General features: G+C 41.7%; 1 protein-coding gene across 3 annotated transcripts; it reads left to right on the forward strand.

Annotated features, from left to right (window-relative positions):
* Positions 1-1,228: 1,228 nt before the first annotated feature.
* Positions 1,229-16,569, forward strand: tmem63a (transmembrane protein 63A). 3 transcript variants are annotated; one of them, XM_029140478.3, is made up of 24 exons: positions 1,229-1,362; positions 5,180-5,326; positions 9,762-9,954; positions 10,064-10,143; positions 10,304-10,361; positions 10,702-10,739; positions 10,844-10,986; positions 11,121-11,172; positions 11,270-11,378; positions 11,600-11,670; positions 11,792-11,872; positions 12,059-12,176; positions 12,249-12,382; positions 12,760-12,900; positions 13,019-13,172; positions 13,261-13,367; positions 13,452-13,538; positions 13,705-13,770; positions 14,139-14,301; positions 14,661-14,766; positions 14,865-15,032; positions 15,111-15,226; positions 15,312-15,362; positions 15,575-16,569. In XM_029140478.3, the coding sequence occupies exons 3-24, from the start codon at positions 9,796-9,798 to the stop codon at positions 15,701-15,703; spliced, it is 2,331 nt and encodes a 776-aa protein (XP_028996311.1). In that variant the 5' UTR covers positions 1,229-1,362; positions 5,180-5,326; positions 9,762-9,795; the 3' UTR covers positions 15,704-16,569. The 3 variants fall into 3 exon arrangements, with proteins under 3 accessions (XP_028996311.1, XP_028996309.1, XP_028996310.1); XM_029140476.3 differs by lacking the exons at positions 1,229-1,362; positions 5,180-5,326 and adding exons at positions 7,089-7,104; positions 8,152-8,284; XM_029140477.3 differs by lacking the exons at positions 1,229-1,362; positions 5,180-5,326 and adding an exon at positions 8,136-8,284.
* Positions 16,570-18,101: the final 1,532 nt, after the last annotated feature.

Raw genomic sequence — 18,101 nt, forward strand, 5'->3', positions numbered from 1 at the left:
TTTGAGACTTTGGGGAATCACCGACAGATTGTGCGTAAACACACCTAATCGTTACCTCAACAGGCTCGCTGGGGATTCGAGTCACCAAGCTACAAGAGGAACGAGGCACAAGCCCCCGTCTGAACCTTGAGATATGAGCGGTGTGTGTGCATATGTCTGTGTGAGTGTATTTAGCAACCTTCACTCTGTAGCTGGCTGCTTAAGAATCCAGTCACATCTCTTGCTAGCAGGCAGCCAGTAAGGCGCTTTCACGCTCACAGGTTTGCTTTGGTTGGGTCTAATGCTGCTTTCTCCTCTCCCTGTGTGTGTGTGTGTGTGTGTGTGTGTGTGTGTGTGTGTGTGTGTGTGTGTGTGTGTGTGTGTGTGTGTGTGTGTGTGTGTGTGTGTACGTGTGCATGAGCATATGTCTAAATCTGACACTGTGTAGCTAACTCCCTACTTCTTTGTTTCTTTGCGTTTGTGCGTGACAGTTGTGTATTCATGTTTATATCATGGGTGAGAGAGAGAGAGAGAGAGAGAGAGAGAGAGTGTGTTTGTGTGTGTGTGTGTGTGTCAGCCTGCCCAGAGCAAACAGATCAGGGGAGAGTCTAAGTGGGTTTATCAGTGCTGCTGAGAGCCAACACACACACACACGCACGCACGCACACACACACACACACACACACACACACACACACACACACACACACACACACACACACACACACACACACACACACACACACGGTCCTCTGCTTTAGCTGTTAGCTGATCTGTGACGGCCTGCCACTCAAACACAGCTCTGTTGAGGCGCTGCACAAAGGAGGAGAGGAGGAGGCTGGGAGTCGAGGGAGGAAGGGAGAAGGGGGAGGAGGAGGAAGTGGGGAGAGGGGTGGGAGAGAGAGGGTATCAGTGTCTTTCTTTTGGGCGCCTGCTAGCTTCCGCTCTCTGGCTGTCTCCTTATCTCCCTACTCCTCACTCTCCTCCAACTGACTGGCTTTGGCAGCTGCTCTTCACTCCCCTGCTCCCTTTCCTCACCCCCCACCCCTTTTCTCCCTCCCCCCATCTCTATTTCCTCCTGTCTTTATTTTCCTACCTGACCGAATTTCACTTCATCTCTCTCTCTCTCTCTCTCTCTCTCTCTCTCTCTCTCTCTCTCTCTCTCTCTCTCTCTCTCTCTCTCTCTCTCTCTCTCTCTCTCTCTCTCTCTCTCTCTCTCTCTCTCTCTCTCTCTCATTTACTTTTCAAGACGAGGAGCCTTCGCAAAAGATGAAAGAGGAGCAGCGAAGGGAACGAAAGGGAGGCTGAACGCATCGCTGAGACTGTCTGCGAAGGCGTCGTACAACAAACGTACAGTAGCGGCGGCGGCGAAGAGGAAATAGGGTTTGTCACAGGAGCGTGCTGCACTAAATACACCTAAAGGGGGGGGGGGGGGGCTCTCATACCTGTACAGTGCTTTGTGTGTCTGGGCTGTTTCATTAGGATGCAGCCAGCATACAGTAATAATCCACCGGCAGCAGCTCAAGACTGGCCGCGCTGCGTAGCAACCTGATACACAAACACCTGTAGTATAAACTCACTAATTAAAGGGTAGAAGTGGCAAAGCAAGCAGACTGGCTCTAATTCAGCCCCAAGAATCTCAATATTGTGTTTGCACATTGAAAATTTACATTAAAATTAATTTGGGGTTCATGAATATTCTACACAGCGTTTTATTTTTTTAGGGGAACATTTCAGTGTAATTTAGACGATGGCCTTCACATGGTTCATCCAGTACAAAGAATGCGGCAAATATTAACCTATTATATTTGCACAGCAAGCTGAAAATTAAAGATTGTAGCTTTTAGAATCTCAGATCATGATTTCACTTCACGTTTTATTGTTTTTTTTGTTTTGACAGTCAGGCAGTTGTTATAACTAGCAGGCAGTAGAACATTTAACAGATACTTCCCACAGTAAATGTTCTGCTCAACGCTAATCACACTGTTCAATTAGCAGGTCAATTAAAAAAACATATATCAGGTAGAGATTTTTTTCAAGCTCTCAGGTTTGACAATGAACCGACGTCGATGCAGTGGCCAAACTGCGGTACTGCAACATCTGCATTGATCCTGTGACGCAATCTTGCTCAGAAATCATTCGTGCCACAGAGAATCGCTGCAAAAGAGAAATGAGAAATGATGAATAAGAGTTTCTGAGCATCTCGAAGTCTAGAAAATGGATTGATCTTGAACCAATACTATTTGGAGTTTGCAGCAGACGGAGGATCATTTTATTTACTTTACTGTATATTTGTGGGTTTAGAGATCTGAGTGGTGCCCTATGGGCTCACAAAGTGCGGGCAACTTATTTCTCAGACTGAGCATTTTAATCTGGTATCCACTTTTCAAAGTACATTATTTTCCTTAACAGTCCCGCATTTCATTATAGCCGAGACTACGCGAAAGTTATAACGCCGATAAAGAACGACAAAAAAGGCCATAATGTCCAATAAGACCAGACAAATGATGGCAACAAAGTTCAGGATGAGCTCGAGAGAGGGAGGGAGTTTGTGGTGAAAGAAAAAGAGCACGCTCAGCATTATGGATCCATAGCCCTGGGTTAGTGAAGACAGAAAGAACTCTTCATCAGCACCTTGACTTCTGCCGATATCGCTGAGTCATCAGAGCCCTGATACACAACTGCAGGAAAAAAAAACAAAAAAAAAGCATCACCTTCCCTACCACTCATCAGCTGAATGCTTATCACTGCACGAGACAAAGCCTTTGTTTGTATATGAGCATAGAAATTAACATTTAGTTCACTTTCTAAATGATAATGATGAAACTGTTGGTAAAGTTCATCCCCTCAACTATTCTTGTCAAACCCTTGTGGGAGAAGCCTGGAGCTGTTGGGCATTTTTCCCGGTGCCAGCCTCACACCTGCCCCTGGCAAACGCACAATATCTCTGCAAAACTCTCTTTTACTCTTCCAGGCTCTCCTTTCTTATTTCCTCTTCCCTACTTTCAGTTTTTAATTAAACAGAGGCAGAGGGCCGCAAAAACCCGCTACTAATTACACAGCCGCTGCCTCTCTCTCCTCTCCTCAGTTTGCTTGTTTTTCTCCCTACAGTTTTCTCCGTCTCCCTCCCTCTCTCTCTCTCTCTCTCTCTCTCTCTCTCTCTCTCTCTCTCTCTCTCTCTCTCTCTCTCTCTCTCTCTCTGAGCCGGGGCTGGAGTTCTGCCAACAGCCTGTGGAATCACTTACCAGCTACCATGGCGGGGGAGTGAACGTACACTTGTTGGCATCCGTACACACACACACACACACACACACACACACACACACACACACAAATGCGAGAAATGACATATGCAGAGACACACTGGCGCAAACGTGTGCCTGCACAGATGCCGGCAGACCTGATTACAAGTCCAAACGTGCGAAATGCAGTCTTCCAAACACACGCACACACACACACACACACACACACACACACACACACACACACACACACACACACACACACACACACATAGGCACGAGGGTGATCAGCTCCCTAATGAGAGAGAAGACTAATCATATTTCACACTGATACAAAGACAATCCCAACATCTGTATTTACTGTGGCCCTTCTCTCCTCTCCCCCTTTTGCTTCAGCCCACTGCAGCTTCCCCATCTCCCCCTTCGCTGCAACTTTCAGCTGAGTCCATTCCATCTGTCATCTTCCTCTGTTGCCCAGCTTTCTACCACTAGCTTTTCTCCCATCCTACTCCTCTGCTGTTCTTTTATCCTTTTTTGGGGCGTTTAAGCAGATACAGAACACACAAAGATTGAAAGCTACCTCTTCCGTCTCCTTTCATCAAATCACGTTTCCCTTTTTGTCCTCTTTTCCACCCTTTTCCATTTCAATACAGTAGACTCTTTTTTTTAAGCCCGTGCTTTCAGGGGGTTGTGGAGGCACTTTAATTTAAGGTCGTCGAATCCATCACTCAGACAATGTACACACACTGCTGCCATGCGTCACCTGCAAGTGTGTGCATTTGTGGGTGAGGGGGAAATGACAAACAAGGGGAGAAGGGCATGGCGGAGACAGAGGGAACACGCGATTCTGGTTCTCAAAGGTTTTTGGACAGAAAAGAGAGCGATAAAAAAGGAGTGGTGGCTTAATGACAGGACGTAGAAGGAGGAGATAGAGAGATGCAGCTTCACAGCTAAAGTAGCTGGACAGCAGGAGTGGGCGGGGACAGCGGAGCCCCCCTCCGCTGCAATCAAGCCTCTGTCACCATCTGGACGCCATTTTAAAACCATCAGCTTTGGCTCCCCATGTAAACAAGGGCGCGACCCCAAACATGCTCCCTTCACTAAATGGGCTCTTTCTGGCAGCTGCAGACCCCAAAATGGCTGACTTTGCGGGGCGAGAATTGGAGCCAGAATGGCAGACTGGCGAAATTACAAAGAAGTGTGTTCTGTGTTCTGTGTTCTCCGTCCGTGACCGCAGTAAATGATGTTACATTGTCATTTATCTCAAACGTTTTAGCGGCAATAAATTTTTTGATTTATTCTTTGATACACCTGCCGATTATGTTTTTTTTAAGTGGTAGCAATTTGCTGTTTTAAAATTAAAATCATCACTTTAAAATCTAAGAATTTGCAATTTACCACAGAGCAACATTCACATTTGTGACCAGTAAAATTTCTCAAAAATGCCTTTAATATTTTTTCTAAGAACAAGATTATTAACTGTACACAGGTAAATCAACAAACGTACCCATGTTTAAAAGTGATTCATGCTGTGAGCACGTCAACAAAACAGGTAAACCTCTAAAGCTACCACAGCCACTCCACTGACAGGTTAACTTTAATTGGTATTTAGATTATTAAAAACAAATATGCAAACAAGGATTATGAATGGCAGATTATTAAGCATCATAATGTGCTTACACAACTGTGTGACAAAGATAGAGAGACAGAGTCTATGACAGTGAAAAGCAGAGAGGGCATCATGGAGTATGTGTGTGTGTGTGTGTGTGTGTGTGTGTGTGTGTGTGTGTGTGTGTGTGTGTGTGTGTGTGTGTGTGTGTGTGTGTGTGTGTGTGTGTGCTGGAGATCTGATGCAAAGTTCAGACACACACACACATATCACAAGCAGCAGTATGATAATTACATGGAAATGTTATGGTAATGATATGGTAATCTGGCAACATTATTCTGCCCACCAGAGACTGGGAGGCAGAGGAACCTGACACAAACTGCACAACACGCACAACCAGCGCACTAGCATGAGGTGAACTCTGTGGACTGACATGGCTGAGGAAAGTTGGACCAGCGAGTGGGCTGCAGTGTGCGATGGCAAACAAACACTGACGGTGAGTGAGAGCATCGAGAGATCATGCAGATTTGACTGCTGCTGATTAAAATATGTCGGAGAGACAAGTGAAGTTGGGCAAAACAAATTCCAAATAGTTTATTCACACATCACTTACAGTACTGGATTATTTCCAGCGCCTTGAGGCTTCCCCACCTGTGATACAAGTTCTTTGATCGAACAACGAGCAAACTTTGAGTGAAAATCAATTATGACCACTCAGTTGAGCGAAGTGTTCTGTAAAACCATCTCCACAAAAACCTGGTTAAATTATTATAGAAGTTACAGTGTTGTTGTATAAAATTGCTTTGGTTTTCGCTACAGTAGGCGTCCCTAATAATCTAACTGTGTGTATATGTATGAATATATAAAATGTATAAATGAGTACAGTAAAGTACAAAACAGTAAAGTTAGTGCAAGGTTTAATTTATGTTCTATTACAAAGTGAACCTGTTCACGGTGAATACAACACTGCCACCCTCTGCATAAACCTCCACACTACAGTATTTCTAATGTTTTTTTTCAGTACAGTATATTATAATGATTGTACTATAAAGAGAATAGTTGTAAAAATAGGATCAAAGGCAGAGGAATAGCTGCTCAGGAAATCAAATGCCAAGACAGTTTTCCATATAAACACGTTCCAGGTGTGTACTGTACAGTATATAAAACACAGAAACAGGAACATTGTTGTGTGTTCAGGTTTGCTATAGCTGCCTTAGTTTTATATGGAGTGTTTTCATTGATTTTCCTGTATGTTGATGTTGATGTATGTGACATTTGCATTCTCATTGCAGTAAATGATCCCAACCTAAAATATTTAAACAGGGAGCAGATGATTGAAGCAGTCCCATGATGTGAAAACAAAAGAGTAAAGCAGGGGAAAAGAATTGAGAATGAAGTTTAATTTTCACCAGATACAGTAGTTTGGCAGTTTTGTAATTGTATACGCACATTCATTCTCAATCAAGGTCCACTCACTAAATGTGGGTGTATATTTAATTTACCACCATTAGCACTCCTTTTCTTTCCTTTCCACCTTTCTCTCTCATAGTCAGTGTTTCCTTTTCTGCTCCCCTTTAAGTGGCTCTGATTGACAGGTGGGCTATATCCATGCAATATCACCCAGCGCACGTTCCTATTCCCTCCTGGAGCCTTCATCCGCCGGTCAAATTAACCTTCGGTGCCAACGGGAGGGGGCCCTGCGTGGGCCAATCAGCAGGTGATTAGGCCAGGGGTGGGAGGGGTGAGGGGTCACCGCGATGGGGCCATCGCAAGCCTGATTGGTTTCAATCAGCGGCCAGCAGCAAGGACAGCTGGGAGCTGAGCCGCAGTGAGCGCTAATCAACGCGTCCCACAGTGAGGCATGAACAGCCACTACACACCCACACACACGCAATGACACACATACGCACACGTCGACTGATGGACGCAGCGACTGTGAAGGTGTGTACACATACACACCGAGGCAAGAAACACACACGCACAGCAAGACAGGGGGAAGGAGAAATGAACAGTCAAGAGCACAACAGATAAACAGAAAATCCCACAAGGGAAAAACAGAGAAAAGAGACACAGGGAGAAGAGGAGACAGAGGCTCTGGGAGCAACCACAGAGTCTCAGGATAAATTGAATGACTAATTGCATTGGATTTGTTAATTTGACCACTGGCTCATCTGATAGAGACCCATGACATTGGTTAGGAATGCTCTGTCCTATAAAGCACAACAACACGCCTGCTGTGATGTCTCAAATGTGGAACAATCCACATTCTCTCTGGTATGTCTGATTATGCTAATTGTTGCTTAAACCTTGTTTAAGTGCAGAGAAGATTCCATAGCTTCCCTTCAGCAGGTTTATTAAGTGGCGGAGCCTCACTGATTTGCTGTAGCGTTTAAAAAGTGTTGTTTTTTTTGGACCAAATTCAAATGGAGCTTGGCTTAAAGCATTTTATTTCAAAGGCTCTGCGAGATAATTAATTCTCCTATAACAGTGCCAACAAGTTGTTGATGTGACCTTTTAATGTCAATGTCTGTGTTTGTATATACGCTACATTGGTGGTTTAGGTTATTTTGAATCCTCAAGAATTTTATTCTAGCCTAAAGGCCTGATCAACAAATAAGACAGGGGAATTGTCCTTATTGATTTATTTATGTATTGTGCAGATATTTATGTTTGGTAAAAGTATTTGAACCCTTGCTTCCAGTAACTGGTGTGGCCTGTGTAAGTGATGTGAAGTGATCATTTCCAGTAAAACTCTTTATCTGCCTGTACATGGACTGGGAGAGATTTCAACGGCTTAAGTTGCAGATTTTGATAATGAACACCCAGCACCCACATTTGTCTTTATTAAAAAACACAGGGCCTCCCAGACTCACACTGGACTGTACGCAAACATCTGGCTCTAATTTAGTCTTCAATTAAATGATAATTCTGCTGTCTCAGATACTTTTCCACATAAAATAACAAACAAGCTAGCGGATTGTAGAAATACAGCCTGTGCTTTAGTCCAGAGTTCAGTTGCAGAAGCTGGTAGTTTAATTTTCCTAAACCACTGCATTTGCATTCAGCAGCACTTCCTGTATCTCTTCATTGTTTCTCCTTCATTGTTTCACCCTTGCAAAACCTTAAAACATAACCACAGTCCTGCAGTAGGGGCCCATTGTTTTAGATATGATTTATGACATGCTCATTTTAAAAAAAGACCTTTATTATTTCTTTCATGTTTATTATTTATTTCTAATTTTTACTTCTTATCATCTGAAAAATGTACTTATAATTTAAAACACTTTCTGAGCACAACTATGATTTCCTGACGCGTCTCAGGGTCTCGTGCAGTCTTTGCTCTGTAGCAGCGTCTGCGCATGCGCGCAACATACAGAGGGCGGGACCATAAGCAGAGTTCATGTTTATGGAGTCATAGTGGAAAGAAGTTGTCCTCCCGGCAGACTAAAAACAGGTAAATTAACCTACACATGAAAACACACAACTAACACAACTTTACTAGCGAGTAGTGCTCATTATACACGAATTAACTAAGTGGTGTTAGCGGGCATAACGTTGGCTTACTGGCCGAAGTTGAGGAATCATTTGTGTGCTTATGTTAAGTCATTAGCATTAGCAAACTTCCCTGTAACTTGTGACGCGCGCATTGAAATTAAGCTAGCACCTGATGTCAGGTATCCCCGGAATGTGCCCGCAGGCGTTTATGCAACTTTTAAGGGTAAACCACTAATCACCACACGTCACAGTGTCCAGGGAGCGTCACAGCGGTGAACAGCTGGTGAAAGACACGCCTGCAGTCACTAAGACCGTGCGCTCGGCTGTAATGTTTTTATGGAAAAGGTCAGAGCATCGTCATAGGTGTATCTCATCCTCGTGACTTAGAGGTCATGGTCCACCTATGTTCAGGAACGATTGAGCATCAGAGTCTCATTTAACTGAATGTGTGGGATTTGACGTGGTCTACTGTAGTGAAACCACAGAAATTCGTGTTTTACTCTCAGTTGTCGTTATGGCCCAGTGTGTTGAAATTAAACCACGGCGGTAGTTATGATGCCCTACACGGGGTGGAATAAATGTAGGACTTCGACTCTGTAGTTTGTTAGTCAGGTATTTTTTATTTCGGCCTTTTAATTGCTGCTTCACCACACCACAGTTCAGAAAGCATTGTACTTGCTGGTGTGTCATTGTGACACATGATTCACATAAGCCACGTCAGCTTTATATAATATTAGCTAAATTGTGATCAACAGTGGAGGCAAATACTTTAAGCAATGCAACATGATGCAAACCGATCCTGTGAGTGTCTGAGGAGTGTTAAATAAACACTCCACCAAAGCTGTGTTGCAATAAATGCATTTCAAAATCTAATAGAACTTCATAAAGATAAGGAAAACGAAATGAGCAATTATGCTAACAAATTATTACTGCTTCTAGTGTAACAGGTTCTTTTACAAAAACTGCAAGGACTGTTAAAGTGAAAATGATAAAAATATAAAATCATTAAGAATATAATCTAAATAATAACGCAATGTTCTATAACAAAAGCACTGAATGCATCTACCCCCATGGGAACCATAAGCATGTTGGCTTTCACAGCAACAAGCGAAAACACTATCTGCTTCTCACTTGCTCTTATCTGGTTTATATACTGTAGACTGTATTGTTCACTGTTTAAAACAGAGCAGCAAACACTTAATCATTACAGTGTAACATGAAGCTCAGGTGTGAGAGTGTGGTGTTTCTGGGGTGAACATTTACTGACTTTAATTTGACCACTCTTCTTGACCTCCATGCCCCAGTCAACTTTGTACTCCGATTGCACTGAGTTAATGGGATGACTGTTGATCATTGTGCTTGAGCAGTGAACTCTTTTGAGCAATGAAATCTTTGCCTTGGGGGTCATTTATCAACACACAGTATACTGTTTTCAGTCTCTACAGGCAAACTGCTGGTCTCACATCAGTGATGTTTTCCCAGTGGTGGGCCAGTGGGCTCCCACTAGTCTCAAATGGTACCTCTGGTGTCCCAGACAACTGCTTCAACTCCACTGAGAACACTGTACTTGAAGGAGTCCCGTTTGGAGGAGTACCAGCAGTGCTACTGATTGATTTTACTGTGTTTCTGGTATGTATGTGTCTGTCTGCTTCTGACAGAATTAATAAAATTAAAATCTTGCCACCACAGAAGTAAAAGCCAAGCACTAACAACTAGCTTCTCTTTATGCCTCCTACAGGTGCTGGTGTTCATCTTTTTTGTTATCAGGAGAAAGTGGTGGGACTATGGGCGTCTGGCGCTGGTTGCAGACAATGAAGTGTGAGTTAATGATTTGACAAACCCTTTAAACCAATGATCTGAGGCTCATGAGGTGTGAGTCAGATACTGTTAATATTAATGTAACTTAGTGGAATGTTAAATTGAATGGAGCACAATTGTGGGTTTACTTTGCCCATGACGCAGATCTTTTTGTTTTTAGGTCAGCATACCGACAACGTGCATCATCAGTCAGGCCGGAGGAGTCAGGATGTGACTTAGTATGTGAAAGAAACTGTTTCTGCTCTACAACAACTGGGCTTTACAGCTCTTAAGTACAGTGCATGTATTTATTGCAAGCATTAAATTTAACTTTGTGTCCTTGACTTTCTTCATATATATCAGTTTGTCAACACTGACTGCTGGCTAATCATGACAAAGCAGTCACACAACTATAGAAGAGAGGAAGCACATAGTACCACACACACTATACTGATAAAAATCTCCACCATCAAAGCACCACCCATGAACAGAAACTAATGCTCAGAACATTTTTATTTCCCCACTTTGTGCTCCTGTAGTGAAATGACAATAAAATACTGTACCTCTCTCTGTCTGTAGGGATGGTTTGCTTGGCTGCCATACATCATTCGTATGGAGTGAGTTTCAGTGGTTTAACATTTATGCACCAGATGTATTTTGTCATGTTGTATGTACACGTCAGTGTTGGCTGCATCCTAACCAGCGTGTGTCTGCGTTTCAGTGGGGAAAAAATTAAAGCCAGATGTGGCGTGGACGCTGTTCACTACCTGTCCTTTCAGCGTCACCTGATGTTCTTGTTGTTGGTCTTAACTATAACCTCCGTGGCAGTCATATTGCCTGTCAACTTGACTGGGAATCTGCTGGGTAGGTTTGACTTCACAATCTCATTACAGCTCCACATTTGAAAATCAACCACATGCATGTTAATGCGTCACATTGCATGAATTATGCTTTATTATGTACCTCCTAACAAATACCGGCTTGTTTATTTTTTTCAGATAATGACCCAAAGAACTTTGGAAGAACAACTGTTGGTAATCTTCCCAAAGGGTAACTACTGCACAAGACTAGGCGATAGATACAGTAACTATAATTACACTGTTTAGGAGCTTTATGGTTTGTTGGTTGTTTTGTGCCGTGCTTCTAGAGACAACCTGTTATGGCTGCACACAGTGTTTGCGGTTTTCTACCTGGCTGTAACAGTTGCGGTGCTGCAGCGTCACACATCAAAAATGAAAGACATACGTACAGCCACAGTGAGTGCCTGGCTACTTTTATTGTGACATCCAGTTATGGCTACATTATGTAAAGTTACAAATAAACATATGCAAACATGACTAGTTTAATATTAAATTGTATAACTGTAATTGTATAATATAGTGCTATAGGCAAGACATGGACAAATATTACTTCTTTGAGGACCTAAACAGATAATAAGTTAAAGACACTGCATCTCACTCTGGCTTTCACTTCATAGGCTAGAAACACCTTGTTTGTGTGTTCAGTCCCTAAAAGTGCAACAGAAGATGATGTAAAGCTTCATTTCACGTGAGTAGACTTAGTAGTTGTTTTTTTTAATTTATTTTTTACTAGCTGTTGTGTTGATTTTGCACGTCCCCAAAATTGGCAGCCTTCTCTGTTCCTCAATGTCACTACTGTTTTTGTATAGGGAGGCGTATCCGACCTGTTACGTGTGTGCAGTGACCTTGGGTTGTGACGTGGCCAAGCTCATGCACCTTGATGAGCAAAGGTGAGAAATCTGCAGCATTTAAATGAAAAAGCACATGGGTTTTCTTCCAGTGTGTTCTATCTATCAGCTTATTGTCTCCCAAAAAATATTAGTTTCAGATGTTGTACACATCAACAGGCAATCTATAATTTATGAGAGTTTATATATGAGCTGTACCAATTTGTTAATTTTTTTATATTTTTACAGGAAGCGAGTTGGAAAAAACCTGCACTACTATGAATGTGTCCTGGATAAAACAGGGAATCGGGAGATGATAGACCCACGCAGTTGTGGTCACCAGTGTTGCTGCACTAAGTCTGAAAAGGTGAGATGGTGCTTCCCTTAATTAATAAATAAATATATTTTTATATGTGTGTCTCTGTGTACATTTTGCCAGGTTGACGCCATAGAGTACTACAGTGCTAAAGAGAAAGACCTGCTGGATGAGGTGAGGGAGCAGGCAGAACTGGCACCACAGCAGCATCTGGGGATTGCATTTGTCACTTTACAGAACGAGGCCATGGCTAAGTAGTGAGTATCTGCAGCACAATGTGATGAAACACCTAAAACATGATAATACATACAATTCAGTCCAACAGCCCCTTTAAATCTTACTCAAAATAGATGCTTTGATTCTTTACAGTAATTATTTTGGGCATTCAAAGTTTTTATTCTACCATATTTTATGTTGTATAAAGACCAGGATGTTGTGTGATAAGCTGTCCTAGAGCCTGGAAGCAGCATCATTTGATATTCAGACTATGCCTGTCCTCTGGCCTGATCGGGGCAGTGCTCAGTTTTTATTGTTGCCATATAACTTTTTTTAATGGAACCAAGTCTTGAGGGGGTGGTTAACACCAACATCTGCCTAATATGTATCACTAACAGCTGTCATTTACATTTTACAGCATTCTCAAAGACTTCAATGCTCTTGAGTGTGGTGGCGGTTGCTGTAATAGGAGGGAGCCGCAACCTTCGTCCAACAGTAAGGCTCTGAAAGTGAGCAATTGGAAGGTCAGCTTTGCACCCCATCCCAAAAACATATATTGGTAAGATCTGACCCAGTACAGTATAAGATCCATGCATCTATAAGACTGATGTTTGGTGAAATCGTGCTTGTGCTTTACAACACTCATTAATTTAACATTTAACCCTCCTGACCTATAGGGCCAATCTATCGGTGGGAGGCCTTCGCTGGTTTGTGCGCTATGTGTTGATCAACTTCTTCCTCATCTTGCTGCTCACGTTCCTCACCACTCCTACCATCATTATCAACACCATTGATAGGTTTAACGTGACAAAGCCCATTGAGTACCTCAATGTGAGTCTTGCATAGCAGCTGAACATACTGGTCAATATTGTATTTTATAATTCAAGCTATGAATGAACATTTTCTTTTTTCCGTCCAGAACCCAGTCATTAGCCAGTTCTTCCCCACTCTCCTGCTGTGGTCCTTCTCTGCTTTGCTACCTACCATAGTATACTATTCTACATTAGGAGAGGCACACTGGAGCAGGTACGGCATTAAACACATTTGCACAGTGACATTAGAGATTATTATGAAGGAAAATGTTTGAATCCATTGGTCTCTGTCTCTAAGGTCCAGCGAACAGCTGAGCATGTTGCGTAAGCTGTACTTCTTCTTACTTTTCATGGTGCTTATCCTCCCCTCACTAGGACTCACCAGGTAATTGATGTTGACATACATCTAAATAAATGACGATTACTAGCATTTTACACTGCACTGTAGAATAAAGGTAGCACATTGTAAGGTGTGACAAAGAGCTAAAGGTTTCTATGTGCACTTTGTTATTGCTGGATGAAATTCAACTTCTGCATTGTTGTTGTTTCAGTCTTGCAGTGTTTTTTCGCTGGCTGTTTGATAAAGAGTTCCTTTCAAATGGGAAACTTAGGTTTGAGTAAGTAATCCCTTTTCCTTTTCTTCTGCTTTTCAAAAAGCTATTCTGTTATGTCAAGGGGCATTATTTATAGAAGAAATTGGATTACTAAGCTGTGTTAGTTTTAGTGTCAGCTCATCATGATGGTTCAACTCTGTTCAAGTTACAAAACATGAAAATGCCTCCGGTAGTACATTTGATCCACTATTGTTGCAGGCAAAGCTGTTATACATTCACTCTTTAGTCTTCACCATTTACAGTACAGCTGTTGTCATGAACGTATGAGTTTGTTTAGGTGAACACATGCACATGAGTTTTTATAATGGTGGGGGCGGAATTTTTTTGTCTCGCTTCAACTTTTGTCCCGTTCGTTTTGCTTCTCACGCTAGGTGTGTGTTCTTACCTAACCAAGGTGCATTCTTCGTCAATTATGTGATCACGGCGGCACTGGTGGGCTCTGCCATGGAGCTGCTGCGTTTGCCTGGGTTGCTGCTCTACACCATTCGCATGATGTTTGCAGGCTCTGCTGCCGAAAGGAAATATGTCAAACAGGTTTGTAACGGAATGAAACCTGGGGGAAAACCTGCACCTGGGCTCAAGGGTCGGGATCTGTTGTGTTCCTTACATTTAACTTTGAGTATGGAGTTGTGTGTGTGCTCTCTCCATAAATACATGTTGTTGATCAAGTGTTCAGTCTGTAATAGTGGATATGTAAACAAGTGTACATAAACCTGTAAAGCTATAGAAATATTTAAAATCAATTTACTTTATGTCTAGACAGATTTATACAATGTTGTCCTTTCTGTAAACTCAAGTCAGTGAAAAGTTAAACAAGACAAATTCAACTTTTTGTTTACAGATTTTTTTTTTTTTAAATTAGTTAAGCAACTGTTTGCGATTTCTGTTTACAGAATCAAGCATATGAGTGTGAATATGGAGCTATGTACAGCTGGACCCTGTGTGTGTTTACTGTCATCATGGCTTACAGCATTATTTGTCCTATAATTGTGCCATTCGGTGAGTACCAAATGTTTCACTGATCATTGAATCACCCACTTTCTGTCATTTATTCATTTCCAGAGTGGGCTTCTTAATGGTTGTGTGTGTGTGATCAGGTTTGCTGTACATGTTTCTGAAGTACTATGTGGACAAACACAACCTGTATTTCGCCTACCTGCCTGCTCACCTAGACCATCAGGTGCACATGGCAGCAATCAATCAAGCCCTGGCTGCACCCATCATCTGCTTAATATGGCTTTACTTCTTCTCTGTCCTCAGAACAGGTACGAAGCGTGTTGGGTAAAATAATGAGCATGATTTTAGTGCCTGTAACAGAAATAATGTTATCATGTGTGTTTCAGGTTTCTTGACTCCCACGTCTCTTTTCACCCTGGTGGTCCTGTGTATTTCTGTCTTCATCTGCATCAGCTACACCTGCTTCGGCCTTTTCAAGTACCTCAGTCCACACAACTATACAGTAAGTGCCTGCGTCTTATCATAAATCCTACTTGTCATTGTCATCGTCACCACTGATCCCTCATATTGTCTGGTGACTTTTACAGGTGAAAGAAGAGGATGAGGATGCAGAAGAGACAGTAGAAGAAAACACTGTGGTAAAGTATTTGTTCTCTGTCTAATTCTACAGTTGAGTGAAGATGAGATGCAATAAAAACAGGGTTAATCTCTGGACAACTAAGAAATGATGACAGCCAGAGAAAAAGAAACCAAAGTCATTATGTCATTTAATGGTTTGTTACATCAGTGAGAATATACTGTAGGAATCAGAATTCACTACTCACATCTGTACTGTACTGTGTACTTACAGGTCTACCTCCCCAGGGTGCTTAATCCCAAATCACCTGTCAGTGCCACAGAGGGGTTTACGCGCCAGAAGTCTTATGGATCTACACAGGACAGTGCAGACGCCAGCTCCGTCCCAGTGAACAAAGACTAAATCTGTGCATTTCATGCCAAATGGAAGGTTATCAACGTTTACTGTGACTCTGACCTCTTTTACAAATTTTACCTTTGTCAGATATAAATAATCAGACTTTAAATTCAGCTCTATTGTGCTGCTCAGTTAGACAGGCCCTTTCCCACAACAAAAGCAGTGAGAACACTGGTCCAACATCTTTTCCTTCTGCTGTAGGTAGAACAAGTTAAAAGTGCCACGGAGACAGCAGAGAATAGATTTTACATAAATAAAATAAATACCAATTGCACCGGACCAGTTTGTCACGCAACCTGGCTATAAAACCGACTTACAAGTTTCTTATAAGGACTAATCCACCAAGTAGTAAACTAATGCTAATGAAAGAAATGTTGACTGTAATATGTTGCACTTGCCGAAGCTGCTGTTTCAATGAATGTTGAGTATTATCAACATGACTGTGGCCAAAGAAGTGGACCAACAGAGCTTGCTGCCTAATTAATTAACCGCTGTCTATACTGTGTCCCATAGATTGTCCATAGTGCCTTATTGATGCCAAGGGAATAACATGGGACCAAATTTTAAAAATGCACTTTCTTTATATTTGTATCTTTTGATTGAAAAAGACAATTTCAATAATACAGCAAACTGGAACTGATGTAACTGTTGTATTGGGAATGAATGTTTTAAATAGGTCAGTTTATATTTGTATGTAATTCACATTTTTTTTAAAACAGGCATTTGAACAAAACCAAGTTGTAGGAATTGTCCCATGTTACACAGACTATTGTTATGTCAGTACTGATGTTAAGAGGAACTGGACTCTGTTCAACATACATTATTCTACTGAATTTTACATGGAGCTTTATAAAAAACTGTTTTCTTTTAAAGGACTGTGTTTTGTCATTAGGGGGCAGTGTTGAGCTGCAGCAAGGAAGCTTAACCCCTAATTAAACATATAAAGTAAGGTAAAGGGACAAATGCACAGTGGTGCATTGAGGTTTTATAACTTATTCTGACATTGGTATGAGGCAGTTTACTGAGTGATAAATCCAGTAGCCCCATCACCTCACCTGACCTGTCACTTTGTGTCTGTCCCTTTTCTTTAGACTGCCTCCTCCTTCCTGCCCTATTCCTCACCTCTGTCAGCACCGTTGTTAAATATGGGTAATGTGGTTCCAGGCTAACAGTATTTTTAGATTATCAAAACGTGGTTTAAAAAAAACTTGGTGAATAGTTTAAAGATTTGTTTACTGGAAATAAACACTTTAAGCCTAAATTTTACACTACATTAAAGTGTTCAGGTTAGGTGGTATTTTGTCCGTGATCTTGGACAAATATTATGTATAGGTGTTACAAAACAAACACACACTTGTTTCCTCTTAAGCAGTTGTGTGTCTAACTAAGATAAAGACATTGTCCTCAGGGCAAAGTGATCTCCTCTTAAAAAATAATATCACAGTATTTCAGTTTTGCTAAGCAAAGCCTAATCATTTGCAATAGACTTTGTGGCTCCAACACAAAGAGACTTGGAGACAAATTTGAATGGACGTGCACCTCAACAAAGTCACATGAGAACTCTGTGCTGGGTCAGGATGAGGGGGCACTAATAACTTGCAGACTTTCTCATGTGTCTTTAAGGATGAGCTGGGAAAGAGACGAGAGTTGGATATTATTGTCCGCTGGTTATTTCTGTTTCGTGTGTGTTTAATGCAGACTCTGCTGGAAGCCGTGTGGTTCTGCAGGCTCAGCGGAGCAGGAGTAATGTGAATGTTAAAGCTGCAGGAGCCTGGGAAGAAGTAACATATAGTTACTTCTCCCACAACTCCAGTATAATGCTTTCTAAAAACACACTGAAAACTTTGACCCAGTGTCAATTCAGACGAGAAATCCACTGGCTCGGTTTTGGCACACATGGTTCTTGGCTTATTGTGATGGGTGTGTGAAAGTCTGATCTGAAGTTTAATCCAATTACATGCAAACTGGGAGTGGTTTGTGGCAACTCAGGCACATGTACAGCTCTCTTAGTGCTTCACATTGCTGGTGCTTGGCTTTCAAAAAGACACTGCTCCAAGTGTCCCAACTACTTCTCTTTACAAGTCTTTTTTTTTTTTTGGACTATCATAGGGTGGCCGCTCATTGATAGCTTGGTTACTTACTTTTTTTTTTATTTAGTTAATTACTTCAGTTACTGTCAACTTATCTACAGTAGTATTATCTCTTGACAGAACTGGATAATATTAATTTCATGGCCATACTCCCATGTATTTATATAACTGCATTATGTAGCTTCAGTTTATTTTAAGTCTAGATGAATGTGTGGGCAGATAAAGTATAGCATAACAAAGTATAAGAATAACAATAATGAATTGAGTATAACTTTGAAATTAGAAGTATACAAACACAAGCTAATGTCTATAAT

Source organism: Betta splendens, chromosome 24 (genome assembly GCF_900634795.4).
Source record: "Betta splendens chromosome 24, fBetSpl5.4, whole genome shotgun sequence".
NCBI lineage: Eukaryota > Metazoa > Chordata > Actinopteri > Anabantiformes > Osphronemidae > Betta > Betta splendens.